General features: G+C 58.0%; 17 protein-coding genes across 17 annotated transcripts; 6 read left to right on the top strand and 11 right to left on the bottom strand.

Moving 5' to 3' along the window:
- Nucleotides 1-12: 12 nt before the first annotated feature.
- OSTLU_93468 (predicted protein) lies at nt 13-732 on the bottom strand (the record flags this gene model as incomplete). Its single annotated transcript, XM_001420311.1, has 1 exon — nt 13-732. One exon carries the CDS (start codon nt 730-732, stop codon nt 13-15), a length of 720 nt encoding a protein of 239 aa, XP_001420348.1.
- Nucleotides 733-1,172: 440 nt separating this feature from the next.
- OSTLU_43956 (predicted protein) lies at nt 1,173-3,402 on the top strand (the record flags this gene model as incomplete). Its single annotated transcript, XM_001420475.1, has 4 exons — nt 1,173-2,441; nt 2,520-2,834; nt 2,887-3,222; nt 3,283-3,402. The coding sequence occupies 4 exons, from the start codon at nt 1,173-1,175 to the stop codon at nt 3,400-3,402; spliced, it is 2,040 nt and encodes a 679-aa protein (XP_001420512.1).
- Nucleotides 3,403-3,436: 34 nt separating this feature from the next.
- On the bottom strand, nt 3,437-5,200 carry OSTLU_17396 (predicted protein; the record flags this gene model as incomplete). The annotated part of the gene is made up of 2 exons (XM_001420310.1): nt 3,437-4,480; nt 4,514-5,200. 2 exons carry the CDS (start codon nt 5,198-5,200, stop codon nt 3,437-3,439), a joined length of 1,731 nt encoding a protein of 576 aa, XP_001420347.1.
- Nucleotides 5,201-5,368: 168 nt separating this feature from the next.
- OSTLU_17395 (predicted protein) lies at nt 5,369-8,335 on the top strand (the record flags this gene model as incomplete). Its single annotated transcript, XM_001420474.1, has 1 exon — nt 5,369-8,335. The coding sequence occupies one exon, from the start codon at nt 5,369-5,371 to the stop codon at nt 8,333-8,335; it is 2,967 nt and encodes a 988-aa protein (XP_001420511.1).
- A 93-nt stretch (nt 8,336-8,428) lies between these two features.
- OSTLU_44289 (predicted protein) lies at nt 8,429-9,241 on the bottom strand (the record flags this gene model as incomplete). The annotated part of the gene is made up of 1 exon (XM_001420309.1): nt 8,429-9,241. One exon carries the CDS (start codon nt 9,239-9,241, stop codon nt 8,429-8,431), a length of 813 nt encoding a protein of 270 aa, XP_001420346.1.
- Nucleotides 9,242-9,539: 298 nt separating this feature from the next.
- On the top strand, nt 9,540-10,328 carry OSTLU_26564 (predicted protein; the record flags this gene model as incomplete). Its single annotated transcript, XM_001420473.1, has 1 exon — nt 9,540-10,328. The coding sequence occupies one exon, from the start codon at nt 9,540-9,542 to the stop codon at nt 10,326-10,328; it is 789 nt and encodes a 262-aa protein (XP_001420510.1).
- A 75-nt stretch (nt 10,329-10,403) lies between these two features.
- Nucleotides 10,404-12,782, bottom strand: HMA3 (P-ATPase family transporter: copper ion; heavy metal transporting P-type ATPase-like protein; the record flags this gene model as incomplete). The annotated part of the gene is made up of 2 exons (XM_001420308.1): nt 10,404-12,578; nt 12,666-12,782. The coding sequence occupies 2 exons, from the start codon at nt 12,780-12,782 to the stop codon at nt 10,404-10,406; spliced, it is 2,292 nt and encodes a 763-aa protein (XP_001420345.1).
- Nucleotides 12,783-13,514: 732 nt separating this feature from the next.
- On the bottom strand, nt 13,515-14,231 carry OSTLU_26562 (predicted protein; the record flags this gene model as incomplete). The annotated part of the gene is made up of 1 exon (XM_001420307.1): nt 13,515-14,231. The coding sequence occupies one exon, from the start codon at nt 14,229-14,231 to the stop codon at nt 13,515-13,517; it is 717 nt and encodes a 238-aa protein (XP_001420344.1).
- A 98-nt stretch (nt 14,232-14,329) lies between these two features.
- Nucleotides 14,330-17,542, top strand: OSTLU_88642 (predicted protein; the record flags this gene model as incomplete). Its single annotated transcript, XM_001420472.1, has 1 exon — nt 14,330-17,542. The coding sequence occupies one exon, from the start codon at nt 14,330-14,332 to the stop codon at nt 17,540-17,542; it is 3,213 nt and encodes a 1,070-aa protein (XP_001420509.1).
- A 43-nt stretch (nt 17,543-17,585) lies between these two features.
- On the bottom strand, nt 17,586-18,245 carry OSTLU_26560 (predicted protein; the record flags this gene model as incomplete). The annotated part of the gene is made up of 1 exon (XM_001420306.1): nt 17,586-18,245. One exon carries the CDS (start codon nt 18,243-18,245, stop codon nt 17,586-17,588), a length of 660 nt encoding a protein of 219 aa, XP_001420343.1.
- A 693-nt stretch (nt 18,246-18,938) lies between these two features.
- On the top strand, nt 18,939-20,126 carry OSTLU_88641 (predicted protein; the record flags this gene model as incomplete). Its single annotated transcript, XM_001420471.1, has 1 exon — nt 18,939-20,126. A coding segment is annotated over one exon (1,188 nt), but the record flags the coding sequence as incomplete, so codon positions are not given.
- Nucleotides 20,127-20,475: 349 nt separating this feature from the next.
- OSTLU_26558 (predicted protein) lies at nt 20,476-20,685 on the bottom strand (the record flags this gene model as incomplete). The annotated part of the gene is made up of 1 exon (XM_001420305.1): nt 20,476-20,685. One exon carries the CDS (start codon nt 20,683-20,685, stop codon nt 20,476-20,478), a length of 210 nt encoding a protein of 69 aa, XP_001420342.1.
- Nucleotides 20,686-21,246: 561 nt separating this feature from the next.
- On the bottom strand, nt 21,247-21,873 carry OSTLU_7168 (predicted protein; the record flags this gene model as incomplete). Its single annotated transcript, XM_001420304.1, has 1 exon — nt 21,247-21,873. A coding segment is annotated over one exon (627 nt), but the record flags the coding sequence as incomplete, so codon positions are not given.
- Nucleotides 21,874-22,295: 422 nt separating this feature from the next.
- Nucleotides 22,296-23,078, bottom strand: OSTLU_5051 (predicted protein; the record flags this gene model as incomplete). Its single annotated transcript, XM_001420303.1, has 1 exon — nt 22,296-23,078. A coding segment is annotated over one exon (783 nt), but the record flags the coding sequence as incomplete, so codon positions are not given.
- Nucleotides 23,079-23,984: 906 nt separating this feature from the next.
- Nucleotides 23,985-25,088, bottom strand: OSTLU_44277 (predicted protein; the record flags this gene model as incomplete). Its single annotated transcript, XM_001420302.1, has 1 exon — nt 23,985-25,088. A coding segment is annotated over one exon (1,104 nt), but the record flags the coding sequence as incomplete, so codon positions are not given.
- A 289-nt stretch (nt 25,089-25,377) lies between these two features.
- OSTLU_10480 (predicted protein) lies at nt 25,378-25,911 on the top strand (the record flags this gene model as incomplete). Its single annotated transcript, XM_001420470.1, has 1 exon — nt 25,378-25,911. A coding segment is annotated over one exon (534 nt), but the record flags the coding sequence as incomplete, so codon positions are not given.
- Nucleotides 25,912-26,255: 344 nt separating this feature from the next.
- On the bottom strand, nt 26,256-27,092 carry OSTLU_93465 (predicted protein; the record flags this gene model as incomplete). Its single annotated transcript, XM_001420301.1, has 1 exon — nt 26,256-27,092. A coding segment is annotated over one exon (837 nt), but the record flags the coding sequence as incomplete, so codon positions are not given.
- Between the last annotated feature and the right edge of the window lie 241 nt (nt 27,093-27,333).

Below are 27,333 nucleotides of genomic sequence, written 5' to 3'. Positions count from 1 at the left end.
GCTCGTCTTCATCTACTCCGCGCTCTTGACTCTGCCGCCGATTCGAACCAAAGGAAGATTCAAGTCGGCGTCTAAAAGTTTCACCCCCTCTGGCACGGTCACATCGCCAATCTTGATGACCTTGCCCGCATCGAGCGTGGAGACGTCCATCAAAAATCGTTTCGGGATGGAATCGCTCCTGCATCTCACGGGAACCGTCTGTCGCATAATCTGCACGAACCCGCCTCGCTTCACCCCCGGACTGACGTCTTCGCCTTGCGTCGCCACGGGCACGCGCACCTTGACCTCCGTCTCCGGTTTCACCTCTAAGAAACACACGTTATCTACCATTTGATTATACGCGTGCATCTGCACTTGCTTCGCCAACGCTCGCACTCGTCTCGTCTCCCCGCTCTCCTCGCCCGTCGCCGTCGTCGTCTGCACCTCCAGGTCGAACACCTCGCACGCCACCCCCGCCAGCGTGTGTTTGCGCACCGCCGCGTTCATCTCTCGCTCGCACACCGTGATCATCGTCCCTCGTTCGCTTCCCGGCGCGAACACGACGCCCGGCACGCGTCCCTCGCGCCTCGCGCGCGTCGACGACGCCGTCCCACCGTCAACCCTCAGCGCGCATCGCAGGACGACGCCGCGCGCGTCGTCGCCCGCGGGCGCGGTCGCGAGCGCGCGCGCGAGCGCGTCGCGCGTCAGCGACGCGATGCGCGTCGTTCTCAGTCGGCGACGAATCGTCCACATCCCTTCGCGTCGCGCCGCGTTGCGACGCGAGACCGATCGATCGCGCCCTTCGCCCGTCGCCCGTCGCCGCACAAGGCGTCCGCCCGTCGGCGGCTCGAGCGCATGGCGAGCGAACGCGCGCGAGCGACGACGACGACGACGGAATCGAGAGACGCCCTCGAGGTGGCGCTGAGCGAATTACAAAGCCTGCCGAAGTCGACGCGAGCGTCCGCGCGCGCGGTGCGTGCGACCCGACGGCGACGGTGAAGAGACGACGGACCAACCGCCGAGAACGACGACGAGCGAGACTGACGACGACGACGACGACGACGACCGGGCTCGCGCGACAAAGCAGGTGTACGAAAAACGTGGGGATTTGTATTTTCTGAGCGATAAGAAACGCGCGACGGCGAACGTCAAGGCGGCGATCGAGGCGCTGGACGAGACGCGCGGGTGACGCCATGGAGACGCTTCGCGAGGGACGCGAACGCGGGGGCGGAGACGCGTCGACGTCCGACGCGCGGAAGGCGAACGGGGCACCCACGGGAGCGAAGAGAGAAGAAATCGACCGAGTGCGAAAGTCACTGCCGATATATCGCGCGAAGGATCGATTGATGGAGGAGATTAGGAAGAGCGAAACCGTCATCATCATCGGCGAAACCGGAAGCGGGAAGACGACGCAAATTCCGCAATACGTGTACGAAGACATGACGCTGACGAATGGGTTGATGATAGGCGTCACACAGCCGAGACGGGTGGCGGCAGTGTCCGTGTCGCGTCGCGTGGCCGATGAAACCGGTACGGCGCACGGCACGCTCGTGGGGTACGCCATTCGATTCGAAGATGTCTCGAGCGAAGAGACGCGCATAAAGTTTCTCACCGACGGTATGCTCCTGCGAGAGGCGGTCGGAGATCCTTTACTGTCAAAGTACGGTGTTATCATGATTGATGAAGCGCACGAACGCACGTTGCAGACCGATTTCCTGTTGGGCACGATCAAAGGCGTGCAACGTCGTCGACGCGAATCGCTCGGCGAGGACCAGTACGGACGCGCGTTGCCACCGTTACGCGTCATCGTCATGTCTGCTACGCTTGAAGCGTCGAGTTTTAGTAAATTCTTCGATGGTGCGCCCGTAATCTACTCCCGTGGCCGCACGTTTCCCGTCGAAATGTTCTACACAGAGGAGCCGGAGGAGGACTACTTGGACGCCGCGATGTGGACGGTGCTTCAAGTGAACGAGGAAGAGGCGGCGGGAGATGTCTTAGTATTCTTAACTGGTCAAGAGGAGATCGAGTCGTTGGGAAGGATGTTGCGAGAGAAAGCGTCTGAACTTCCCTCAAACGTGCTGAAACTCAACGTGGTACTCTTGTTCGCTGCGCTGCCCCCGGAGGAGCAGATGAAGGTCTTCGAGCCGACGCCTCTGGGAACGCGCAAAGTCGTCTTGGCGACGAATATCGCCGAAACATCGTTGACGATCAATGGGATTCGGTACGTTGTGGATTCAGGACTGAGTAAACTACGAACGCATCATCCAAGAAGCGGCGTGGACGAGCTCCTGGTCACCCCGATTGCGCAGAGTCAGGCGCAACAGCGCGCCGGTAGAGCCGGGCGCGAAGCGCCTGGTAAGTGCTTTCGACTCTACACCGAAGAAATCATGCCGAGCCTGGAAAAATACGTTAAACCGGAACTGCTGCGTACAAATTTAAGTGGAGTAGTTCTTCAGCTAAAGGTAAGGATCTGTCGCGCCCGAATCGAGCGCTTTCCTGAGACAATTAAAAATTAACTGAATTATTTATTTATTTCGCAGGCAATGCAAGTTGACGACATTTTGTCGTTTCCTTTCATCGATCCGCCGCCTAAAGAGGCGTTATTACGATCACTTGAATTATTGTACTCGCTGGACGCTTTAGACGACGATGGAAAGCTTAACGACGTCGGAAAAAAAATGGCGAGGTTTCCCCTCGAGCCCATGGCTGCACGATGCGTAATTGCCGCTGAAATCGAAGGGTGCGCTATCGAAACACTCGCTGTTTTGTCCATGCTGTCAACAGATAGCGTGTTTCAGTTTTCCAGGGAGGCAGACGGGCAAAAGAATGTCGCAAGACACAAATTGAAGCGAAAGGTGAGTCGACCAAGAAAAAATAATTTAATATTTTCTTACACAATTATTTCAGGAGGGCGATCATTTGACGTTGCTGCGCGTGTTCAACGAATTTTCGGCCTGCAGTCCGAAGCGAAGTCGCGATTGGTGCAGAGAGCACCAGATTAACCATCGAGCGATGACAAAAGCGGTCAAGATCAACGAGCAATTGACACGAGCAGCAATGTCGCAGGGAATTAATTTGACTTCATGTGAAGACGACTTCACGCTCGTGCTACGATCGCTGGTATCGGGCTTTTTCATGAATACGGCTTCGAAGGAAATGGATGGATCGTTCAAAGTCTTTACAACGGGCCAGAAGCTAACGATTCACCCGAGCTCGGTGATGTTTCAATCGCCTCCAGAGACGGTGAGTAATTATTTCCTTACAATTAATTATTTCACGCTGACAATTTTTCTTGCGGCGCAGATTCTTTTCAACGAGTTAGTTAGGACGAATAAAATGTACGCGCGCGACGTTTCGTCGATCAAGAAGTCGTGGTTGTCAGAATTAGCGAGTAAAACGTTCTCAAGACGTTCGACGAATTAGTTCACTTATTAATTGCAACTGACTGTATCGAGCTCTACATATCGCCAACGTCCATGCCTGGATCGGCCATTCCTATGATTTTTTTCATTCTATACACTTCTCTCTTCGCGTCCGAGTTGTTAGGCTCGAAGCGTAACGCTTCTTCGTAATCCATCAATGCTTCGAGATAGTTCCCCGCCACCGACCTCGCCGCCGCCCGGCGAAGGTACGCCTTCACGTACCGCGCATCAAGCTTGATGGCTTCAGTGCAGTCATCTTCGGCGAGCTGGTAGTTCCCAAGCTTTAGGTGCGCCATGGCTCTGTTTGCTACGAAAATCTTGCTCTTAGGATTCTTTCCAATCGCCACCGAGTAATATTCGATCGCGTCTTGATACTTGCCCTGCTTCAGGGCTTCATTTCCTTTGGTCTTTTCGGATTCGCCAGGAGCCTCGGGTGGATTCAGGCGCTCTAACTCAGCTTCTAGGATATCTGGATACGCCTCGACGAGCGCAGGAACGATTTGACGAGCGGCTCCGATCAACATTTTGTCCATTTGGTATCCAGCGATTAGTGACAGCCCTTGCGGACCTTCGATGTTTGGAGCCTCGAGAGGTATCGACACCTGCGGCAAACCGCACAGGCTCGCGATGCACAGCAGCTCAAAACACTTTCTTCGCCAAGATTCGGTCGCCTGATCGCTTTGACCACGTTTAGGGGCCTTGCCAGGCGTCGTGGGAAGTATGAATATGGCGCCACCGTCTAATATGCGATCCACTTCTTCTCGCACTTCCTCTCGCACTTCCTTGAGGCGTTCGACTTCGTCCGCGTCGAGCTTTGACGCGGCTTCCATCCTCGCCTTGACCGCGGCACCGAGCTTTGGCTTTTCCTCAGTGTACCATTTTCCCAGATTTTCCCAGATTTCCGCCCCCATGAGCACGCGAACCATCTCTCTGAGGCAGTCCAAGCCGTAGTCTTCGCGACCGTTTACGAGCGACCGGAACTTTGGGCAACCGACGAGCAAGTGCTCTGTGAGATTCATTCGCTTGAAATCCGCCGGCGCAATCTCGTGGAGCGCCGTCACCGCGGCAACCGCAGCACACTGCGAGTGTGGTGTAGAGCGTTTCGCACTCACAGCGTCTTCCAGCAAAAGCCAGCGGCTCGGTTCCGTCGGCGCGTGCTTGTCGGGCTCTGGCAACAACACGTCTCCCACGCGCTGCAAGACATCTATTGATCGCGCAAACCACCCCACGGTGTCAAAACTCGGAGCCAAAGCTTGCACACCACGCATAGATACTGATCCATGACTCGTGCGTATCCCGTAAACCCCACAATACGACGCCGGCACTCGCACCGATCCCCCGGTATCCGTCCCGAGCGCGAATTCGCATCCTCGAAGCGCCGCCGCGCACGCCACCGCCGATCCCGAGGACGACCCTCCCGGCACTAACGCTCGCGCTCGCGGGTTTATAGGCGTTCCATAGTGTGCGTTCTCCCCATTAATCGCGTACGCCAGCTCATCCATGGTCGTCATCCCCACCGCGCTCGCTCCCGCCTCCAGGAGCGTTCGCACGCACCGCGCGTGTCGCTTCGCGCCCGCCGTCCCGCCTTTCCCTCCCGTCCGCTTAAACGCCGGCGACCCGAACCCGCATCGTCGTCCCTCGATATCAAATATATCTTTCACCACAAACTTCACGTTCTTCAACGGTCGATGCGTCGTCGTCGTCGTCGTCGTCGTCGTCGTCGTCGTCAGCCTTTCGCTCAAATCTTCCGCAGCCTCGACGAACGCCCCGAGCTCGTCCGCCTCGGTCGTCTTTTCCATCGTCGTCGTCGTCGTCGTCGCCCGTTTCGACCTTCGCCTTCGCGCGAGTTCGATCGCCAGGGCGACGATCGCCGCCACCGCGCCTCGCGCGCCTCGCGCGACGCGCCCCATGGTCGTCGCGATGTCCCGCTGGACGTGGCGTCCCGATGGATCCATCGGGATGTCGCGATGCGTCCCGGTCGTCACTTTGTCGACGACCCTCGATGCGCGCGTGAGGACATGACGAAACCGCGCGAAACGACGACGACGCGCGCGCGCGCGTCGTCGTCGTCGCGACCCGCGATCGCGCTCGGTCGACCCGTGCGCGCGCACGTCGAACCGCCGCCGAGGACGCGCGCGGAGGCGCGAGACGGGACGCGATTTCCGAGCGAAAAACTGACGCGAGAGCTGGTGAGACGAGGGTACGACGAAGAAAAGCATCGCGAGTGGCGAATCGCGCGGACGGTGAAGACGATCGATGGGAAGACGACGTTCGATGACGGGACGTTTATGTCGCCGCGAGCGCTGCAAGAGATGTTGACGCGAATGGCGACGAGCGAGACGCTGAAAGCGATACGAGCGAATGCGAACGAGGGGGCGAAGGAAACGCGCAGAGTGCCGAAACGAGGACGGAGAGATGATGGGAGTTACGACGTGGAGTTACGCGGGGAGGCGTTGAAGACGTGGAGCGCGCCCGAGTTGGTGCACGCGCGCGCGGAGGAGTCGGCGGCGTTTTTTCGGGATTTGGCGAGCGACGTCGGATTGCACGCGCTCGAGCGACGCGTGCCACACGGCGTGCGGAAGCGAAATTTGTTTGAAACCTTGCATGGGTACAACGTTCCGATTCATCGCGCGATGTGGATGGTGAAGGTGAACTATCTATCGCAGTGTAAACGAGATTTTGACGCGTGTCGACGCGCGTGGACGGAGGACTTACTCGCGCACATCTTCGATGTATTGCGCGACGAGGAAATGGTGGCACAAAGTGGCGAAGGTGTCGAGACGGAATTAAAGTACGTCCTAGCGTTAGCGAACTATTCAGTCGAGGAAGACTTGGTGGATCAGCAAAAGTACTTGCACGAGTTTCTGCGATTTATGAATGAACAAAAGCGGCAGAGAACTGGAAGCGCTCATGATTTTGCTCGGGCGCTGAGCCCAGCTTTACGCACGCTCGTGCCTCAGGCTTCAAAGTCGCACGCAGATTCAGTTGGTCTGGTGGACAGAGTCTCGTGGTGTTTACAGGAGATTTTGAAAGAGAGGGGACAGTCGGACAAGTATCTCGTGATAAGCTTAAGTGATGTCGTGGCCTCCGTCGCCGCCGCGAATATGGATGCGTTCGTCGCCGCACCGCGGGACGGAGGCCTGAACATCATCACTAATTTGCGGCGTGACTTTCAGAGAAAGAAAATGCCGTTGTCACAACGACTGTGCAGTGTGCTCGACGACGTCGACAATCGCGTGAAATCGCTCGCGCAAGCGGCGAGCCCAGAATTGATCACCATAAAGGCCCGAAATCTTATTGAGACGTTACACAAGTTGCTGGAAAGTAATCTAGACCAAGTAGCGTCGCGTACGATCGCGCGAAAGTACATTGATCGAGAGGAAAGTGAAGAGCTTGCGATGAAGTCTATGGTGAAGACTTCGTGCGATTGGTGCATGGATGTTTCGGAAGACGAGGCAATGAAGCGTCGCACAGCGGTACGAATCTTTTTCGTCGAACTCGCGGAAACTTCTTCTAGATTAAATATATACGTGTTTGACTGGATCAAAGAAAGAACCATGATAGTAGCGCGTGAAGATTACACCAAGTGCATCTCAGAACTGCTGATTGAGTTGCTGTGGGGCAAAGTCGTGGACCTTTCTCAGTTGTTGAATTTCATTATGGTGGAGGGTATCGTCGAGCACAAAGATTCAGGCGCGTCGCAGAAATCGCTCGCGGCGTTTCGCGAATACATGAGCCAGATCGTGCGAAACAATGACGAGCGAGAGTCCAAACTGGACGACTCGATGGTGCGCACTCTGAAACAACTCCTCGAATCGGCGAATGAAATGTCAGACGCCACAATATCGAGGGCGCTCACCCCGCCTCACTCTACGGCAGATGTGTCAAAGCATTTTGAAATCTCTACAGACGAGGAAAAGCGACTGCTTGAATTGTTTCACGCGGTCACCTACGCTGATTTGCTTTCCAAGCTGGAGGAATTGAAGTGTGTGCACGATGAATTCAAATGTTCGCGAGATGCGCACTCAGTCTTTTCGCGAGTTGTTGTCGGTGCGCTAGTGCTAAAGCCCTCTCGAGTCAGATTACTTGCCGAACTCGTGGGTGGAATAGGCGACGACGTCACAACGGATGTCCTTTCGTACGTCGGTGGCAGAGTTTGCGATGATGCGAATGTTGACGGCGTACTTCAAGGTGCTTACTGGGATGACTCAAACGCTGCGCGTCGATGGGAAATCGCTCAGAGCCTTGTCGAATTTCGGCTATGTTTACTACATAATATCGTCAAACGCAAGCGTGACGCGGCGATAGGAATCGTCAAGGGTGCGATTCAACAGCTCAAAGAATTGGCTCTGTCGACGCGAGACGTTTCGCACAAACTACTCCTCATTTGGGTGCAGATTCTAACACTCATCCCGTTGATTGGTTACGTGCTCATGTCCAATGAACTCAAAGATGATTTTTTGCAGCTCATTGTCGAAGTCCTCGACTCATTTATCGGTAAAACGATCGTCGAGGAGTCTGAGGAAGATTTGGTAGCCGAATCATTTGCGGGCGAATCGCTCGTGGACCGTCTCATCGCTCTGTTCTCTGTCATCTGGAGGAGCGAAGTGCCACAGTGGTTGCCAGCCATCCCAAAACTACCGTTTTGGGACGTTTCGTCGAAGATGGTTCCAATGACGGAGTTCATTGATTCCAAAACCCTGGCCGGCGTCGTCTGCGTGCGCCTGAAGCGGGCCATTGGAGGACCAGCGCGCGGCAAGCTTGGCGATGTGAACGCGTGGAAAACTTTAGCGAGTGGAGCGTCTACGCTCAGCGCAAGATCGAAAATCAGCGAGAAGGCCGAATTTTGGCTACAAGGGACAGTGCGGCGCCCGGGAGGTAATCTTGCGTGGGAGAACGTCAGTGCCGAACCAAACGCGGATCATTTGAAATGAGCAAAATGAAAGCAGTCAGTGGTATGTACAATTACATGAAAAATAGGTTATGTTAGGCTACGAACTAATAGATTTAGGAATAACTAGCGCCGATTAAAGCTTCGATGTTATCTGCTTCTTCGTCACCACGCGTCCTTTGTGACCAACGACTGTTGTTCTCGGTGGTAAGTCGTGCATGAGGGCGGCGCCCGCGCCAATTTTGCAGTCGTGCCCAACTTTAATATTCCCGAGTACGCTTGCGTTCGACCCGACGACGACGCGCTTGCCGAGCTTTGGATGTCTATCACCTCGCACTTTCCCTGTCCCCCCCAAGGTCACCCCGTGCAAGAGCGTGCAATCGTCGTCCACGACCGCCGTCTCGCCGACGACGACTCCGTGCCCGTGGTCGATCATGATCCCTCGCCCGAATCTCGCCGCCGGGTGAAGATCCATCCCGTACACCTCTGAAATCAAGCTTTGCATCTTACACGCCAAAACTTTTCGCTGATGTCCCCAAAGCCAGTGTGCCACGCGTTGCGCCTGCAGTCCCTGAAACCCTTTGAAGAAGCAAAACGCGTGCGTGTACGACGGGCACGCTGGATCGCGTTCGACGATCGCCTTGAGGTCCGCTCGCGCGGCGTCCCCGATCGAACCCGTTCCAGGTCCGTTATATTCTCGATTTTTTCCCTCGTTCGTCGCGTTCATGGCATCCATAATCAAATCGTTCCACTGCCCCGCGAGTATCGTGGCGTTTGCAATTTTAGAAGCCAACAAGAACCCCAACGCGCGCTCGAACGTCGGTTGGTTCAGGATCGTGGCGTACACGAACCCACCCATCAACGGTTCTTTATCCACCAACGCCTGCGCGCCGGCGCGCAGGGACGTCCATATGGGATCATCACGCGGCGATTTCGACGTCGACGCCATGGGCGGTCGTTCGCGCGCGCGTCGACCTCTCCGTCTCTTGCCTTCCTTCGTCGTCGACGGCCGCGCGTCGGGTCCGTCCGTCGCGCGCGCTGTGCGCTCGCTCGCCCGCGTCGCGTCGCGTCGCGCTGTGCGCTCGCCGCGCCGCGCCTCGCGCGTCGACGTCGCTGCGGATAAAGCGACGCCGCCGGACGTCAGAAGGCGCCGCGCGACGCGACGCGCGATGACGACGATGGCGACGCGCGCGGTGAAGACGCCGACGGCGACGGCGACGCGCGCGAGACGGGGCGCGGCGCGCGCGATGCGAACGAAGACGACGAAACGGTTCGTCGTCGCGCACGCCGCCGGGAAGGACAACGCGGTGAGCGAACTCGCGGCGATGGACGCCGTGATCGATCTCATGCTCGCGAGCGCGAGCGAAGAGGAGTTAGGGAAGATTGTCGTCGAGAACGTGCTGATGTTTGATCAAAAGATGTGGATGCGATTCGCGTCGAGGAGCGACACGGCGACGGAGAGCGCGACGAAGACGAAAATCATGGACACGGCGACCAAGTGCATGAAACTCATCGAGGCTATGGTTGAGAAGACCGAGAGCACGATGGAGGAGGCGAGCGAGAGCTTGCAAAGAGTCGTCGGGGCGGCCGCGGACCCGTCTTCGGGGGAATTCGACGTGCCTCTGCGAGCCGACGCGTTGGAGCGCATGCGCAATGAGCTCCAAGCGGTGACGGTGGATGAGCGCACGTTGAACACGCTCTACGCGTGGATTCGTAAGTCTGACGAGAACGGACTCGATGGTATGGTGCATATTTTGCAAAGATTGTTGCAATTGTACGCCGCGCGCGAGCTGGATGAGAAGTCTTCCGCGCTCGACAAGGTGATTCGCTCCAATGCCGAGGCGTGGCCGACAAGCTTTGCCGAAATTTCCAATGAAGGCTACAACGAGACGGCGTTCGCGAAGGATCTGCAGCGACGCATGGAGGGTGTGGTGCTGAATCTTCCGAACGGATCGTACGCGCAGCGCGTGCAGGCGGAATACTTGAAGGAGATCGAAGATCGCGGAAAGGAGTTCTTCGCTCAAGCGCAAAAGTAGTGGAGTTTGCTCACCAACTTAGAAATAATTTCAATTGATTGCTGCTACAACAGTATCCTAAGAGTTCTACTTGTCTTAATCATCTTCCTCGGCCTTCGAAAGCTCTCGACCTTTTAGTTTCAAAAGTAAAGAGTTCCCCATGACACCAAGGGATGAAAATCCCATGATGGCGCCCGCCACGGATGGCGTGAGCGACAATCCATATGCTGGCAATAAAGCGCCAGCGGCTATCGGAATACCGATCAGGTTGTACCCAAAAGCCCAACACAGATTCTGCTTAATTTTGTTAAACGTTGCTCTGCTCAAGTCGATCGCATCGCCGACTTGCGGTAATCTATCGCCGAGCAAGACGATGGAAGCGACTTCGCTTGCGGCGCCGACGCCGCCCGCCATGGCGATGCCGATGTCTGCCTGTGCCAAAGCTGCGGCGTCGTTGATACCATCACCGACCATTGCGACGCATTTGCCCTTCGACTGAAAGTCTTGTACGAGTTCAGCTTTTCCCTCGGGTCGTACATCCCCGTATACGTACTTTTCATCGATGCCCACGAGTTTGCCTACTGCTTGGGCCGTTTCAAGCCTGTCGCCCGAAATCATGATAGTTTGTATATTCTTCGCATGAAGTCGCTTGATGGTTTCGGCCGCGTCCTTACGAATTTCGTCTTGCATCTCTAAAACACCCACGATTTTGCCATCGATTCCGACGTACACCGGCGTGCGACCTGGGTTGTCCACGGCATTGATCAGCTCCATCGGCACGGTATTGTTGCCTTGAATGTAGAAGGTTGTGCCGACGGAAACCAGCTTCTTATTCACCACAGCACTCGCTCCAGCGCCGGGCTCCTGCTTGAACGTTCCTTCATCAACTGAATGCCGGGGAATTCCTTGCTTATCAGCCGCTTCGGTGATGGCTAACGCCAACGGGTGGCGACAGTTTCGCTCGACCGCTCCCGCAAGAGCGATGATTTCAGCGTCGCTAAAGCCCCCGCTTGTGCGCGTTTCCGTCAATACTGGTTTACCAATAGTCAACGTTCCAGTTTTGTCGAAAATAACGGTGTCTAAATTGTTGGCTTTTTCTAAGATGTCTCCACCGCGAATGAGAAGGCCATGGCGGGCGCCGAGCGCCGTGCCGACGAGTACCGCCGTCGGCGTCGCCAAACCAAGAGCACACGGGCACGCAACGACTAAGACTGACGCCGTCATTTGAAGTGCAATCAAAATTGGTGCATTAGTTGCCGAAGCAGCTGTCGCAAGAACACCGGGGAAGACTTTCGTGCCGACGGTGCTCCAAAACGTGAACGTCGCCGCGCTCGCTGCCATCACACCGTACACAAACTTGCCAGAGACTTGATCTGCAAGTCGCTGCACTGGCGCTTCGCGTTGTTGCGCTGACTCCACCATGCGAACGATACCAGCTACTTGCGTTTCTTCTCCTGAAGACACGACTTCAATCGTCAAAACGCCATCACAGTTCACTGTTCCCGCCGCTACCGTGTCGCCGGCTTTTTTCGGCCGAGGGATTGGCTCGCCAGTGATGGCGGCTTCATCCACCGTACTGCATCCACTCACTACCGTGCCATCGATGGGAATTCTATCTCCAGGTAAAACGATGATTTTATCCTTTACTTCGATGACAGACGTCGGAACTGTACGATAGTATGGCTCATCTCCGTTTGCCGTGGAAGTCGATGACACCAAGCGAGCGGTCTCTGGCACTAGATTCAGTAGCGCAGACATATCACTCGTTGCTTGAAGCTTGGCACGTTCCTCGACTGCTCTCCCAAGAAGTACGAATGCTAGTAACATGACGGGCTCCTCGAAGAACGTGGGCCAACCTAAGCCTGGGAGCATCATGGCCGCCGTGCTCATCGAAAAAGATGCCATGGCTCCGAGGGATACCAACGTGTTCATATTCGGACCTCCTCGTCGCAAACTTTGCCAGCCATCAATCAAAATCTGACGCCCTGGTCCTGCCATGGCAAAGAGCGAGAGCGTGATGTGAACGGGATTACTGTGCAAGACTCTGAGCCACGGCGCGCTCGCGTGGAAAAAATGTGAAACGTGTCCCAACAAGCACGCGCTCGCGAGAGCCCAAGCCACGATCACGCGCTGCGTGCTTTCTTTAATCCGTCGCAAACGTTCGTCTCTCTTTAGTTTCGTCGCCTCGGCACCCGTAACTCCCGCAACAGCGACTCCACCAGCGTCGCGCAGAGACGTCGGGAACCCTGCGGCAGTGACGAGCTCAGCCAACTTGGTGCCGACACTCTTTGCCGCCTCCTTCACGGCATTTTCAAATTCACCTCCCTCAAGCTTGCCCATCGCTAAATTAATGCGTACCATGGCGGACTCATTGGCCAAATTCACCGACGCGCTTCGCACGGCGTCATCGCCCTCCAAGATTTTCCGCACGCTCGCCGCGCATCCGCCGCAGTGCATGCCGTGCACGTCAAGCATCACCACTTCCTCCAAAATTCCATCTCCACTTCGACCACTGGACGCAAATATGGGTTTATCTCCACTTGAACCGAACGAACCACCGTCGTCGCCCCCACCACCATCGCCCACCGCGCCTCCAGAACCGCCGTCTCCCGATAACGCTCCCGCGCGTCCCGCGAACCCGCCCGCGCTCGCCGCGCTCGCGAGCAACGCTCGCCGCACCTTCCCTCGCACGCGTTCGTCCGCTTTCCCACAGCTCGACGCTACCATCTCATTCTTTTCGCGACTCTCGCCCGCGGCGCCGCATCGCACACATCGCACCAGTCGCCGCGTCGTCTCGCGCGTGGACGTCCCGTCCCGAAGCAACAACCTGAGTGGATCGTATCTCGCACCATTTCGTCCGCACGCGTGCGCATCGCGCGCGACGCACGACGGCGTGGCGTCATCACATGCGTAATGCACCGCGCGCGCGACGCAACGCGAGCTCGAACGCCCGCGGTGGCGTCGCACGACGACGCATCCGCGAACGCCTTCGGGGGTTGTGGACTGGTGCGCAGAAACGCGTCGTATTCGTCGTTCCGCGGCGCTCTGACGCGGCTCGAACGACGTTCGGGCGACGCCAAGCGAGGATGCGATCATGTCTTCGCGACGTCGACGACGCTGACGACGACGCGCGCGCGCGAATGAGGCTTGATTGGTTCATCAAAATAACATGAAGCGAATTCGACGCGCCGCCTTTGCGCCGCCGAACTACGAGTCCGCGATGTCGTCGTCCGAATCGGAGCCGTAATCGCCCAAAAGACCGCCGAGCCCCTCGCTCGCATCGTCCGTCTCCTTCGTCTCGCTCGCGATCGCCGTCTTCGGTTTCGCTCGCACGCCCGCGGACGGTCGCTTCCTCGCCACCACCGCCGCCGGCGCGCTCGTCGTCGCCGTCTCTCCGTCGCCCTTCGTCGTCGTCATCCCTCCCTGATCGTCCCCTCGCTGCGCCCGTTTAAACGCCTCTAACTCACCGTCTTCCTCGCGCTTCCTCTTCGTCTCCGCCGCCCGTCGTTCGCTCTCGATTTCATCTAAAAATTCCACCTCCTCCTCGTCCAGCGGTTTATTCTTCCCAACCTTCATCGACGCCCACTGCTCTTGAAACTCGCGATCTTTCTCTTCCCGGCGCTCGGCCAGGATTTGATACAGCGGTTTACCCGCGTTCGCGTCGTCGTTTCGCGCGTCGCTCGCGCCGCTCGCGTCCCCGCCGTCGCTCCCGCCGAGCGCGCGAAGTCGTTCGAGCTCGCTCTCGGTGACAAACTTTTTGCGCGTCGCGTCGTCGTCGTCTTTTCGCGCGTCTCCGTCGGCGGCGCCGTCGCCGTCGCGCGCGAGCGACGGGAACACGCTCGCGGCGTCTCGACCGAGCGCTTTCTCTCGATCGTACGCGCGCTCGGCGCGCTCGACGCGCACCATCTCGACGCCCGGCGCCATGACGCCGAACGCGCAGTGCGCGACGCGCAGTGGCGACGATGGGCGACGGCGACGGCGACGGCGACGCGACGACGACGGCGACGGCGAAGAAAAAGAAGATGGGGAAGAAGGAGCGCGCGAAGGCGCGCGCGCGCGCGCTCGAGGTCGGAGGGATGTCGCGCGCGGACGCGCGGGCGGCGTGCGGACTGGGCGCGACGCCGGCGCCGGCGGCGAGGAAAACGAACGCGATGACGACGATGGGAACGACGACGGGGGGGAGCGGAGGAGCGAGACGCGGGAACGCGCCCTCGCCGGCGTTGCTGACGGCGAACGTGAAGAACGCGCGATCGTTGCGCGAGGTGTACGCGCTGCGAGACGAGAGCGCGGGACGGATGAATCACATTCACCTGTCGGCGGTGTGGACGAGCGTCGGACGGATGCGATGCGACGGTGAACGGGCGAGCTCGAGCGATGGGGACGGGATGAATGATGCGCACGAACGATTGATCGCGCACACGATCGAATTCGTGAGGGATGAGCGATCGAAGATGGGGGGACGGGAGCTGGCGAACGTGGCGCACGGCGCGGCCAAGGGAGGAGGGAGCGAGGAGTTGTTCGCCGCGCTCGCGAAGGCGATAGAGCGACACTTGGGAGGGATCGATCGAGGGCAAGAGTTGGCGAACATTGCGTGGGCGTTCGCCAAGGCGGATTACAAGTGTGAACGATTGTTTAGCGCGTTGGCGAGGATGGCGGAGCGACACGCGGAGCGATTTAATTCGCAAGAGCTCACGAATACTTGCTGGGCGTTCGCCTCGGTGGGACACGCCGACGCGAGGCTGTTTAAAGCTCTGGCGCGGTGTGTGGAGAGACGTTTGGGGGAGTTCAACACGCAAGGTTTGTCGAACACGGCTTGGGGGTTCGCAAAGTCGGGCTTTGTCGACGTTGGTTTGTTTCGCGCAATGTCGCAGAAGGCGCAAGAACGCTTGGATGATTTCAACGCGCAAGACTTTTCAAATCTCATCTACGCGTTCGCTAAGGCGGGACAATACGACGCAAAATTGTTTACGACGCTCGCCAAGCACGCAGAGCGGCACCTGAGCGCCTTGAACGCGCAAGGCTTGACGAACACGGTTTGGTCTTTTTCCAAATGTGGGCATCTGGACGCCGAACTTTTTTCCAAGTTCGGTCGTTCTATCGAGCGCAGAATGACCGCGAATGCGAGTGAGTTTAATTCTCAGGATATTGCCAATACCGCCTGGGCTTTCGGGAAGGCGTGTCATCACGACGAAAAGTTATTCACTTCGTTGGCGAGCCTGTCAGAACGGTGCTTGGCTGATTTCAACACCCAAGACCTCGTGAATACCACGTGGGCGTTTGCAAAACTCGGTCGATATGATGCCAAACTTTTTGTTGCAGCGCGAAAATCGATATTGGATCATCGACTGAACGATTTAGATGCGCCGAATATCGCCAACATAGTTTGGACGTTTGACCAAGCAAGCCAACTCAGCGAGGCTCTCTTTGTCGCATTGGCATCCGCGGCCGAGCACCAAGCGGATAATTTCAACGCTCAAGATCTGGTTAACGTCGCTTGGACGTTTGCAAACTCCGGACAAGTAAACGATGCGTTGTTTACCGCGCTGGCTCGATCAGTGAAGAGACTCATGGATGAGTTCAGTGATGAAGAGTTGAACAATTTGGAGTGGGCGTTTACGACGGCTGGACAGCATAGTGTGGTGAAGCATCTCAAGCAGCAACGACACGGCGCGAACAATGAAAAATACGGTCCTCCCGTCGACGTTTCGAAATGTGGACGAGTTATAATCGCTGGTGGGGGCATAGGAGGCGCGGCGGCAGCCGTGGCATTGCAGAGCAAAGGATTCGATGTCATCGTGTTGGAGTCAGATGAAAGCTTTGACGCGCGCGCTCAAGGATATGGGCTCACTGTGCAAGCCCAAGACGCTATACAAGCCATGGGCGTTGACATATCTCAAGACGATGCTCCTTCGACGTCACATTACACCTTTGACGCAGAGGGGCACATTATTGGATTTTTCGGAGAGGCTTTTGGAGCAAAGTCGCGTGAACGTCGCGAGGTGCAAAATTCTGGACGATTCATTCATATACCCCGTCAAGTGCTTCGATCTCGCATCATCGAAGCTGTGCAACCGGGAACTATTCGCTGGAATAGCAAGCTCAAGAGCTTTGTGGCTCGCGAAAATGGAGTCTCCGTCGCGTCCACGGATGGTACCGAGCTCGATGGAGCTCTACTCGTGGGGTCGGACGGGATATTCTCAACCGTGCGACGTCATTTAGACCTCCCAGGAGATCGTCTGAACTATGTTGGATTGTGTGTCGTGCTAGGAATCGTGGATGAGAAGATAATGAACGTACCGCTCGCGCATCGACGTATTTTTGAGACGGTCGACGGCGCCACACGGTTGTATGCCATGCCCTTCACGACTACTTCGACTATGTGGCAGCTATCTTTTCCATGCTCTGAAGAAACAGCGCGTCAATACACGAAAGATGCGACGACGCTAAAGGAGGAAATAGTTCGGCGTTGTGCGCAGTGGCATGACCCTGTTCCAGATTTGCTTCGCAACACGCCGCTGGATTGTATGTCGGGCTACCCAGTGTACGACAGGGAATTGCTCGATCCGGTATTACTCCGCCCTACTGATGAATCAAAGCGTCGCGTCACGTTGATTGGTGACGCCGCTCACCCGATGACTCCATTCAAGGCGCAAGGTGCGAATCAAGCCATGAGTGACGCCGTCCTTCTTGCCGACACCTTGGTTGATGGAGTACGAAAGCACGGCCCAAACTCTGGATTTGACTTTGCTCTACCGATATTTGAGCAAAAAATGCTCAGTCGTTCATCACGAATGGTGGTTGGATCGCGCGAAAAGGCGAAAGAGATGCACAGTCCGCTCGCGCTGCAGCCCGCGCGCAAAGCGCAACGAGAAGCTGAATTTGACATGCAAAAGACGCTTCGAGTGCTTCGGGAGAAGGGTATCGGCGCTCAAAATGCATCTGATCCGAGAGGGCTAGATGATTTGATCGAAACTGAAGCTATAAGTTCACCACTCGACTCCACGAGCGATCACACGGCGATCGATTGGATGGAGCAAGGCGGCGGCGACTCGCAAGGCAAAAAAGTGGTCTTCGAGGATTCCGAAGCGGACGAAGACGCGCCAGAGGCTGAGGTGAAAGACAAAAAGCGTAAAACGCATGAATTTAAGAAAGAGAAGAAGGCGAAGAAGGCGAAGAAAGAGAAGAAAGAGAAGAAGGAGAAGAAGGAAAAGGACGGGAAGAAGTCAAAGTTGTAATCAAATTTCGTGTTGTACATTAATGAAGCTCGTGAAAAGCTGATCAGTCCTCAAAGCCGTCTTCGTCAGCCTCGTCCTCGGCGGCGCGCAATTGCTCACGATAATACTCCGACTCCTTCAGCGACACTCGCTGGGCGCATCCTAAGACTAAACGAATGGGCTCTCGACCTTCGTCGGCGGGGATGCGCACGACTTCGGGCATGACGCCGTTTGACGCAAATTCTCGACGAATGATGTCGTCCGTCGACGTCAACGCGCTGGCGTCTATGATGAGTTCGCTCCCGGTTGTCATCAAATCCGCACTTTCGGTGATGAAATTCGACAACCGCGAGTGATCCCACGCGTGTACGTCTTGCACCAACCACAACGAGCGCACGTCTGGGCGGTATCCCGCGCGTTCCAAACGTTCCTCTAAATCACCATAAGCCGCGTCTGTCGCGGTCGCATCCACCGGCACGCGCCTGTGCGAGCACCCCTTCGAAGGTTTCGCCCCAACTTTCTTCATCACGGCTGCCGCTTTCGTGTGCACCGTCCCGTCCGCGCACTCGAAAATCGCCGTTCCGCTCGGAAACGGCAATCGAAACGCCCGCGTATCCGCCCCAGCCGTGATCACCACCACCTGTCTCGCGATCCCGTGCGTCTCCACATTCTTCTCAAACGTATTCATCATCGCGCTCAGACGTCTGAACGCCAACACATCCATCGCGTGCGTCGCGCTCGACGTCGACGTCGTCGCTCGCGTCTCGTCGTCGTCCCGCGTCGTCGCCTCCTCGCTCGCCAGCGCGTTCGCGTACACGTCTTCGTCCCCGCCCTCGATCCGTCGTCGCACCGCGATTTTCGCTCGCGTCCACGTCGCTTCCTCTTCCTCGCTCGTCTCCGTCGTCGTCGTCGTCGTCGTCGTCTTCGTCCTCGTCGCGCCCCGCGCGCGTCCTCTGCCTCGCCATCCTTTCCGCGCGTCGTCGCGTCTCGCGCGCTCGACCGCGCGTCCCGGTCGCGCGCGCGTCGCTCGCGCCGCCATCGCGCGCTTTCTCGCGCCGACGCGTTCGCGCGCGTCGCCACCTGCGGCGCGTCGCGCGCGGTCGGCGACGGCGCGTCCGGACGTCGCGTCCGTCCTGGGGTTTAGGAATCACACTGTTTGCCCATACGAAGACGAAATCGCCGTCCTCGGCGTCACACCGCGCCTTATCGCGTCGCCCATCGCGCGATGTCGACGGCGCGCGTCCGCGCGAGCGCGCCGCGGGTCGTCGCGACGCGCGCGGGGCGACGCGCGCGCGCGACGTCGCGCGACGCGGGACGCGCCGGCGCGACGCGCGGGACGACGACGACGACGACGACGACGATGACGACGACGACGATGGACGACGCGGGCGCGAGGCGACGACGACGCGCGGGGAGCGTGCGAACGGCGACTCGAACGCGCGCGTCGGACGAATCGTCGTCGACGACGACGCGCGCGTCGTACGCGGACGCGGCGACGGCGGTGAACGAGGGACTGCGATTGTTCGAGAGGGGCGAACACGAGGCGGCGACGCGGGCGTTCACGCGAGCGCTGGAGATGAAACCGAACGAAGACGAGGCCAGGGCGGCGAGTTATAATCGAGCGTGTGGATACGTCAAGATGAACATGTACGACGAGGCGAAGGACGATCTCATCGCGGCGGTGAACGTGCATAATTTGAAGTTCAAGGTGCTGACGAGCGACCCGGATTTGGACGCGTTTCGAGCGTCGACGCAGTACGGAGAAGTCGCGGCGGCGGTGAAGGGAGGTCGAGGCGCGTCGACGATGGTGAATTTGCGCGCGGAGGCGCAAGAACCGTTTCGATTCTTCAAGCTTTATTTATTCGGAGGATTAGCCGCGGGGGCGGGTTTGGGTTTGTTCATCATCGGCACGCGTCTGATCAAGGCGGTGCAGGGGGGCGAGGGCGCGCCCGATTTGACCGAGACGGTGACGAATTTAGGAATCAATACCGTCGGGCTCCTCGCGTTCTCGGTGTTATTGCGCGGTGAACTTCAAGGGCGCGAGAAAATCATTCAGAAAGTTGAGCGCGAGGAAGAGTTGGGGCGCTTGGGCGTGACGCTCGGCGACGGCGATAAGAATGTGTTGTTTTCGCGCTTGCGCGGATCGTATCGCGTCTTCATCGTCGCGGGGAGCGAAGAGCATATCACAAAAACCCTCGAAAGTTTGGAGAGGTTCAAGGAAAAGTTGACGAAGAATAAGATTGTCATCTTACCGGTGGCCATGGACGAGAGCGGCGAAGAATCCGGAGACGAGTTGCCGTTTGGTCAGCGAAGACGCAAAGCGAAGACTTCAAAGACCACCGAGCTCACCGCTAGTGCGGCGGCTGCGCTGCTCGGCGGTGACAAGAAGCTGAAGCTCATGCCTGTGGACAATGGAGCTTGGAAGCGCTGGATCATCAATCAAATCGAATCGTCCGGTTTTGATCCAACGGTTCGCGACGTCTTCTTCGGCGTGGCGAAGAACGGTACGATTTGGAAGTCTGGAGCTGGGATTCCGAACTGGATGAAGCTGTTCGAGGATTTGCCCGATGAAGACTCCATTCAGGGCAAGGTAACGGGAGTGTAAGTGCGAGCGCGCGTTAGAGCGATTTTTTAATACCGATGTCGTACATTTGGCATTATTCACATTCTTCGTAGCCGCGATGCGCGTGTTTTCGTTCGAGAAGGCACCGCGCGAGCGTCTCGGTATAACGCTTCATCGTTGAGTAATAAATATGGTCTAACGGAGTACTCTTACAATAGTACCGGTACAGTAAAAATCATAACCAGACGCAAAGCGCGGTATCGCGCGAAGAAACGAGCATCATCAAAAGAATTCTCCCCGCTCGTAGAGCAAGTTTGTTGAATCCTTCGTCATCACCTTCGCCCCGTCGCGCGCCGCCTTCACACCTATCTCGCGGAATCTCATCCCGGCATCAACCGAGCTTTCGCATCGCTTCCTCGATATCCTTCATCGCCGGTCTTCCATTTTTCCGGAACAACAGCTGTTGTCTCCCGCTCCACACTTCGCGTTCGCCCACGCTTACCCTGACGGTGATCGGATACGCGTCCACGCGATTCGCGATCACATTCGCGCTGGGTTTCACCTTAAGAATCGCCGACTTCGCGGCTTCGAATTCTTGCATCCCTCCGTCTGCGCGTCGAGCGTCGTTCAGTCAGTCTCAAAACCCACGCGTCGCCCATCTTTCCCCTCGTCTCGAGCCTTCGTCCGTCGTGACGCGCCGACGCACCTCAGTTGTGACTAAACGTCACCGTGACGTCGTCGTTCCCCATCGCGGCGCTCGCGGCGACGCCTCGCGAGGCGTTGAAGAAGAAATTCGTCGCGCGTGGACGAGTCGCGGGCACCGCGTGTCGTCGCGCTGTTTGTCGCGCGGGGGGGCGTACGACGACGCTGATGCGAGCGACGGCGCGGGCGACGCGCATGTACCGACCGGCGATCCGTGGACGGGCGGTCGACGCGAGCGTCGGGGTGTGCGGTGACGCGCGGGCGGACCAGCGCCCAGCGGTGGCGCGGTGCGCCGCCCAGCGGTGGCGACGCGACGACAAAATTATTTCTCTAGTTTAGTTATTCACGCCGAGAGCCAGGCGAAGAGTCCACTGAAAATGGGAAATTGCGGGGTCGGCGTCGGCGTCGGCGATGGCGGCGGCGATGCTTGGTCGTCGGAAGGCGAAAATTGATACACCGACGAATCCGTGGCGAGAGCCAGAAAGCCTTGCGCGGCGCGCACGGCGAAGTACACGCCGTACTTTTGTGGGAGCGCGCATCCTTCGCCCCAACTGACGATCCCGATTTGCTTTGAATTCTGAATCAACGGACCGCCGGAATCTCCCTGGCACGCGTCGACGCCGCCTTGGGCGTAACCGGCGCAGACCATCGAAGGCAGAATTTCACTCGGGGCGTAACTGCCGGCGGCGGTGCACTGCGCGTGTGACACAATGGGCACCGTACCTTCCATCATCACTTTGCTTAACATGTTATCGTCTCGAGTGCCCCAACCGACGACGTGTGCGATCTGGCCGACGTTGATGTCGGCCGGATTCCAAGCTAGTACAACGGGCGGGTACGATGCGACGTCGACGGGAGACGAAAGCGTGAGGACTGAAACGTCGTTGTCCCAGGTAATATCACTGAACTCAGGATGTCCATCTATGCGGACAACGCTCGCCGTCATCGCACCCGCATTCACGTCGGCGTGTGCGCCGAATCTGACGACCACCGATGAATACGCTCCAACGTTCGACACGCCGGCGCGGTCAAAGAAACAGTGCGCGGCAGACATGACGTGCACGTTGGAGATGAGCGTTCCACCGCAACGAAAGTACTCGCTCATCCCAGATTGAACAAAAATAGCCACAACATGCGCGTATTTTGATAACGGAGAGTCAGGTATGACTCCACCTATGATGCGGCTCGACATTGCGCCTCGCGCACCGACGATGGCGTCGGTTTCGTCTCGAGGTCGAACGTCCGCGGCGAGCACCGTTCCCCTACAATTAAGCATGAGTGTCGCAATCACATGGGATATTATACGTTTGTGTCGACGACGCATGTCCGTCGCTGTTTGACGCGCGCAGGGAAGTGGTTTTGTGTGGAAACCAAACTTTGTTAATCGCGCTACGAAGCTAAATCGGACATCTTTTTCGACCAATCGGCGAGCGTACTCGATAAATTTTGGAGCGTCTTCGCTTGAAAACTTGGATTCTCACGTTGTTCTGCGAGTTTTGTCTCTTCCTCTTTGAGAATGTCCGGAACCATGGTTTCCATCGATTCACGAACACGTTCGAATGACGGCCGATTGCTTGCGTCTTGTTGCCAACACATCTCAATGATGGCTGTTAATCCGGCGTGCGTGGAATCCGGAATCTTCGGCCGAAACGCGCGATCTGCGACGGCCGTTGCGATTTGAATCCCCGTGAAATGATGCGGTTGGTACGGTTCTATTCCCGTGACCAGCTCGTAAAGTAAAATCCCATACGAGAACACGTCAGCGCGTTCGTCGTAATGTTGACTCTTAATCACCTCCGGCGCCATGTATATGTACGTCCCGGTCTCTCCTGTGAGATCTTCTCCTCTTGGCGCAACAAATCGTGCCAACCCGAAATCCGCCACGAGCGCTCGTCCATCGACGCTCACGAACACGTTGCTCGGTTTCAAATCTCGATGCATCACGCGAGGCGTTCGCGACTCCAAATACGCGAACGCTCTCGCGATATCCAACGCCATCCCCAACCGCGCGCTTAGCGACCGTTTCTTCCCTTTATTTTCGTGCAACCACTGCTTCAGCGTCCCGCCCGGGGCGTACTCGCACACCACGCTCGCGTCTCTCCCGTTCGCGTTCGCCCCGTAAAACGCCAACACGTTTGGGTGTCTCAGCCTCGCCATGATTTCGCACTCTCTCACGAACGCTCTTCGCGCCAGCGCCCTTCTCGCGGCGTCATCGTCGTGTAATAGTTTCATGGTCTTCACCACCACGCGCGCGCCGCGCCAGGACGCCAGAAACGCTTCACCGGACGATCCGCAGCCGAGCGAGCGTTCCAACGCACAGCTCGACGATGGGACCTCGACGAGCCAATCATCGCGCGCGGCAACGTCGCGAAGGCGCGCGAGCTCGCTCGACGCATCGCTCGACACGTCGTCCGCGCGCTCGGCGTCGGACATCTCGGGCGACGCGCCGCGGTGTGAAGGAAAAGGAAATGAATCAAGCGAGCGAATGTTGAATGTCTCTACGTTTTAACAGTCCTAACGCGTTTCTAATGCTAATGTCTTCTTCTCGTCGCGCTTTCGCTTGGCGTCGGCGAGGCGAGCGAGTTTTTCTTCGCGCTTCTTCGCCTCGAACGCGGCGACGGCGGCCTCGCTGTGTGAGGGGGCGACGTCATTGGCGCGCGCGCGCACGTGGCGCATCAACCAAGCCTCGGTGACGCGAAGCGCAGTGGGATGGTTCTTGTACTCGTCCATTTCGCGAAGCGCGCTCAGGCGATTGGCCTCGTTCGCGAGCTCACCTCGGTTCGGAACGATTATGTGCGTGACGTTGGGCGTCACGCGGGACATGATCGTCGCGCCGAGCTCTTTGAGTCGTTGTTCGACGTGCGCTCGAGAACGAAACTGGTCGTACTCGCCGTTTCGCACGACGGCGATGCACTCGAGAGGGAAAGGTTCCAGCGGTTTCGGCGGCTTTTTTGTCTCCACGCGACCTATTTGATTCCACATCTCGCGCTGTCTTCGAACGGTTTCGACGTCCCCGTCGAGAGCAGAGATGATTTCCGCCTCCACTTTAACGTCGTCGTCTCGTTCGTCTTCGCTATCAATGATTACGACGACATTCTCCGTCTTTTTCTGCTTCTTCGCCCGCAACATCGACGACGCGCTGTTTTTGAAGTAATAGTCCAACCTATTGACGTCCTGCTTCAAATCCACCAAGTCCAAAAAGTGTTTGTTCACCAACTTTTCTCTATCCTTGGGCGTGATCGCGTTCACCGTCGGGGTGATTTTCTTCGGCTTTAAGAATTTTATAAATTCCCGCAACTCGGTGTAGCTCGAATGCTCGCTGTACGGAATCGCATACGTGCGCGTGCGTCCTTCGTTTTCTATCCAGGGGTTCACGTTAAACCCGTCTTCGTCCATTTTCTTCGTATAACTCCAGCCGGTGGGCGAAAACGCGACGGCGGCGCGCCATCGCGGTGCCTCCTTTGCCATAATTTCCATCATCGCGCGATGATTTGAGCCTTTTCCGAGGCCACACACGCGCACTTGGCATCGTGCGGCTTCTTCGGCGTCATCGTCTTCGCACACAAACGCATCATCGCGCCACCACCCGCTCAATTCGAGCGATTTCTTTCGTCTCGCCGTGACGCTCGCTCGACTCTGCGCCCCCTGACACACGGCTTGAATCGCCCGCTCCTTCCCGATCGAATACGACCCACACAAGAACAGCGTCCGCGGTTCTCGCGCGAGTTCATCCCGCGCGATCTGTCTCATCTTATTCAGCACCACGTCTTGATCGGGAAACGTCCACTTCTTTTCGCAATACGTCGTATCCAGCATCACCTCATCCACCGATCCGTCCCGACACGTCGTCAACAACTCTCTCAGCGTCCCATCGTTCCGCACGCGCGCCGCCGCTCGAAAATCTCCGGTATGCAACAGCGTCTCCCCCGTTATTTTATTTCTAAAAAACACCAAACACGCGCCCGGGCAATGATTCGCGTCCACGAACGTCGCCTCCACGTCGTCCCCGCGCGTCCCGGCGCCTCGCAGCGTCGTCCCCCGTCCCAGCTCGCACCCGACCACGCGCTCGCGCTTCACGCCCAGGAATTCCACCACCAATCGCGCGGTTATTTCAGAGCAGTATATCTTCGCCTCATCGCCGTCCTTACCGAACGAGCCGCTCAGGCCGCAGTAATGATCCGCGTGAAAGTGCGTCAGCACGTAGCATCGCACGTCGGGCGATTGGAACGCGAATCCGTCCACGTTCACGCCTCGAAACGCCTTGCTCGCGAGTCGCTTGATCGCGCCCGTTTGCGACGCCATCGGCGCGCGCGCCGCGCGTCGAGACGACTCGACGACGCGGCGCGAACTGGCGTCAGACGCGCGCGTTGCGATGGCGACGACGACGACGACGACGACGACGACGACGCGCGCCGTCGCGGGGCCGCGCCGCGCCGCGCGCGCCGCGCGGGTCCATCGTCGAGGGTTCGTTGGACCGTCGCGCGCGGTCGGCGCGCCGCGGCGCGCGCGCGCGCTCGCGCGCGACGACGACGACGACGACGACGAGGTAACGACCTCGAGCGGGACAACGCGCGAAAACGCGAAGACGCCGCGCGTGCTGTACGAAAACGACGCGGTGGTGATCGTGAATAAACCGCCGGGGGTGTCGTTTCACAGCGAATTCGAACCTGGGGCGCTGGCGCGGCTGCGCGCGAGTCGCGACGCGCGCGAAGAGCGCCTTCGCGCCGTGCACAGGTTGGACAAGGGCACGAGCGGGACGCTAGTGTTCGCGAAGACGGCGGACGCGGCGAAGAAACTGAGCGATGGGTTCGCGACGCGGGCGATCGTCAAGTATTACGTCGGGATTTCGGGGAAAAAGCCGAAGAAGAAGATGGGGACGGTGACGGGGGACATGGCGCGAGCGCGGCGAAAGGCGTACAAACTGACGAACACGAAAGATAATCCGGCGGTGACGAAATTCGTGAGCTTCGGAGCGAAAGGGCGACGAATGTTCATATTTCGACCGCTGACTGGGAAGACGCATCAGTTGCGAGTGTGCGCGAAATCGCTCGGCGCGCCGCTGTTGGGCGACGACGTGTATTCGGGGGCCGTCGCGGAACGATGCTACTTGCACGCGTGCGCGATACGCATTCCCGAATCTTTAGGCCTGGGACCGGCGATTCAGATAATATGTAGCCCAGATGAGGGCGAGGCGTGGGATCTCGAGGCGTTCGAGCGGCACTTTCCGAGCGCGTTGGCGAAAGATTCGGGCGCCTGGTTTGACGATCAACCGCTGCTGCGGTCGACGCTCGAGGCGATGACTGATGAGTCATCATGACAACGTAGACTAGCTATAGAAACAATAGACAAACAATTAGACAAAGAATACACGCGAGCGCTCAAAGTGGGATCCCGACCAAGAATCATGACAACGTAGACTAGCTATAGAAACAATAGACAAACAATTAGACAAAGAATACACGCGAGCGCTCAAAGTGGGATCCCGACCAAGACGTCATCGCGAATGCCGCTTTGCGCGGGCATCTTGTGCAACGTCACGTCGTAAGCGTGCTCTCGTGCAAACTCCCCACGATCCGCCTCGATGGCGCTCTTCGCGCGTCTCGGAAGCGCGGCGAGAGGCTCGTTCGGATCGCTCGGATCCACGCCCTGGTGCCCGCTCCAATCGGCCAAAGTCGCGGCAGACATGTACGCTTCGAAATCGAAACCCGCGGCTCGCATCAGCCTCGACCTCGGCCGCTCGATGTCTTCTATTTTATCGAGCGAAATCAAATCGTTACGCATGCGATTCAAGCTTCGCATCCCACCCTCTTGAACTTTGCCCACGCAACAAGGCGCGATGACGAACGGGATTCTCGCTCGCACCGCGCTGTTTAACACTCGATCCGTTGCGCTCCCGCACACGTGCAGCGCCAACGCGCAGTCCGCCCCGAACGTATCGCCGTCTTCGATCAATCCGACCACCGCGCTGACGTTTGTCAACCCCGATTTCCGAATCCTCGAGTTTAAAATCTCAATGCTCGTCGCGTTCAAATCGACGCCGACGAAGTCGATTTCCGGAAACGTCGCCGCGCACGTCATCAAAACGTTCCCCGTACCGCATCCAAAATCGACGCACCTCTTTATCTCCCTTCGCCCTCGCAGCGAAAGTAGCGCTCGCAAGTGTTTCACGAACGTCATCACTTGATTCCGCTTCCGCATCCCTCGCTCTCGTCCACCCTTCTTATTCGTCCCGAACGGGTCCGCGCCCGGCGGCAGCCCGTCCCAGTCGACGCCGTCGTCCCGGTCTTCCTCCTCCTCCGCGTACACCGTCTCCCACGATCCATCGTCGTTCGCGCGTTCGAGCGGTCGCAGCGCGCGAAACTTCTCGAGCAACGCGTCCACGCGCTCGTTCGCGCGGGTCCTGCACCGCGCGCGGTTCCGTTTTCGGTGCGCGCGCTGTTTTATTCGCTTCGCCTCGGCGTCTTCGTCGTCGACGACGCACGGCGCGTCGTCCGAGCGCGACGCGAACGCCGCGCGCGCGCACCGCGGCGTTCGCGTCGTCGCGCGC

Source organism: Ostreococcus lucimarinus, chromosome 11 (assembly GCF_000092065.1).
Source record: "Ostreococcus lucimarinus CCE9901 chromosome 11, complete sequence".
In the NCBI taxonomy this organism is placed as follows: domain Eukaryota; kingdom Viridiplantae; phylum Chlorophyta; class Mamiellophyceae; order Mamiellales; family Bathycoccaceae; genus Ostreococcus; species Ostreococcus sp. 'lucimarinus'.
This window is presented reverse-complemented; position numbering and strand designations above follow the sequence as displayed.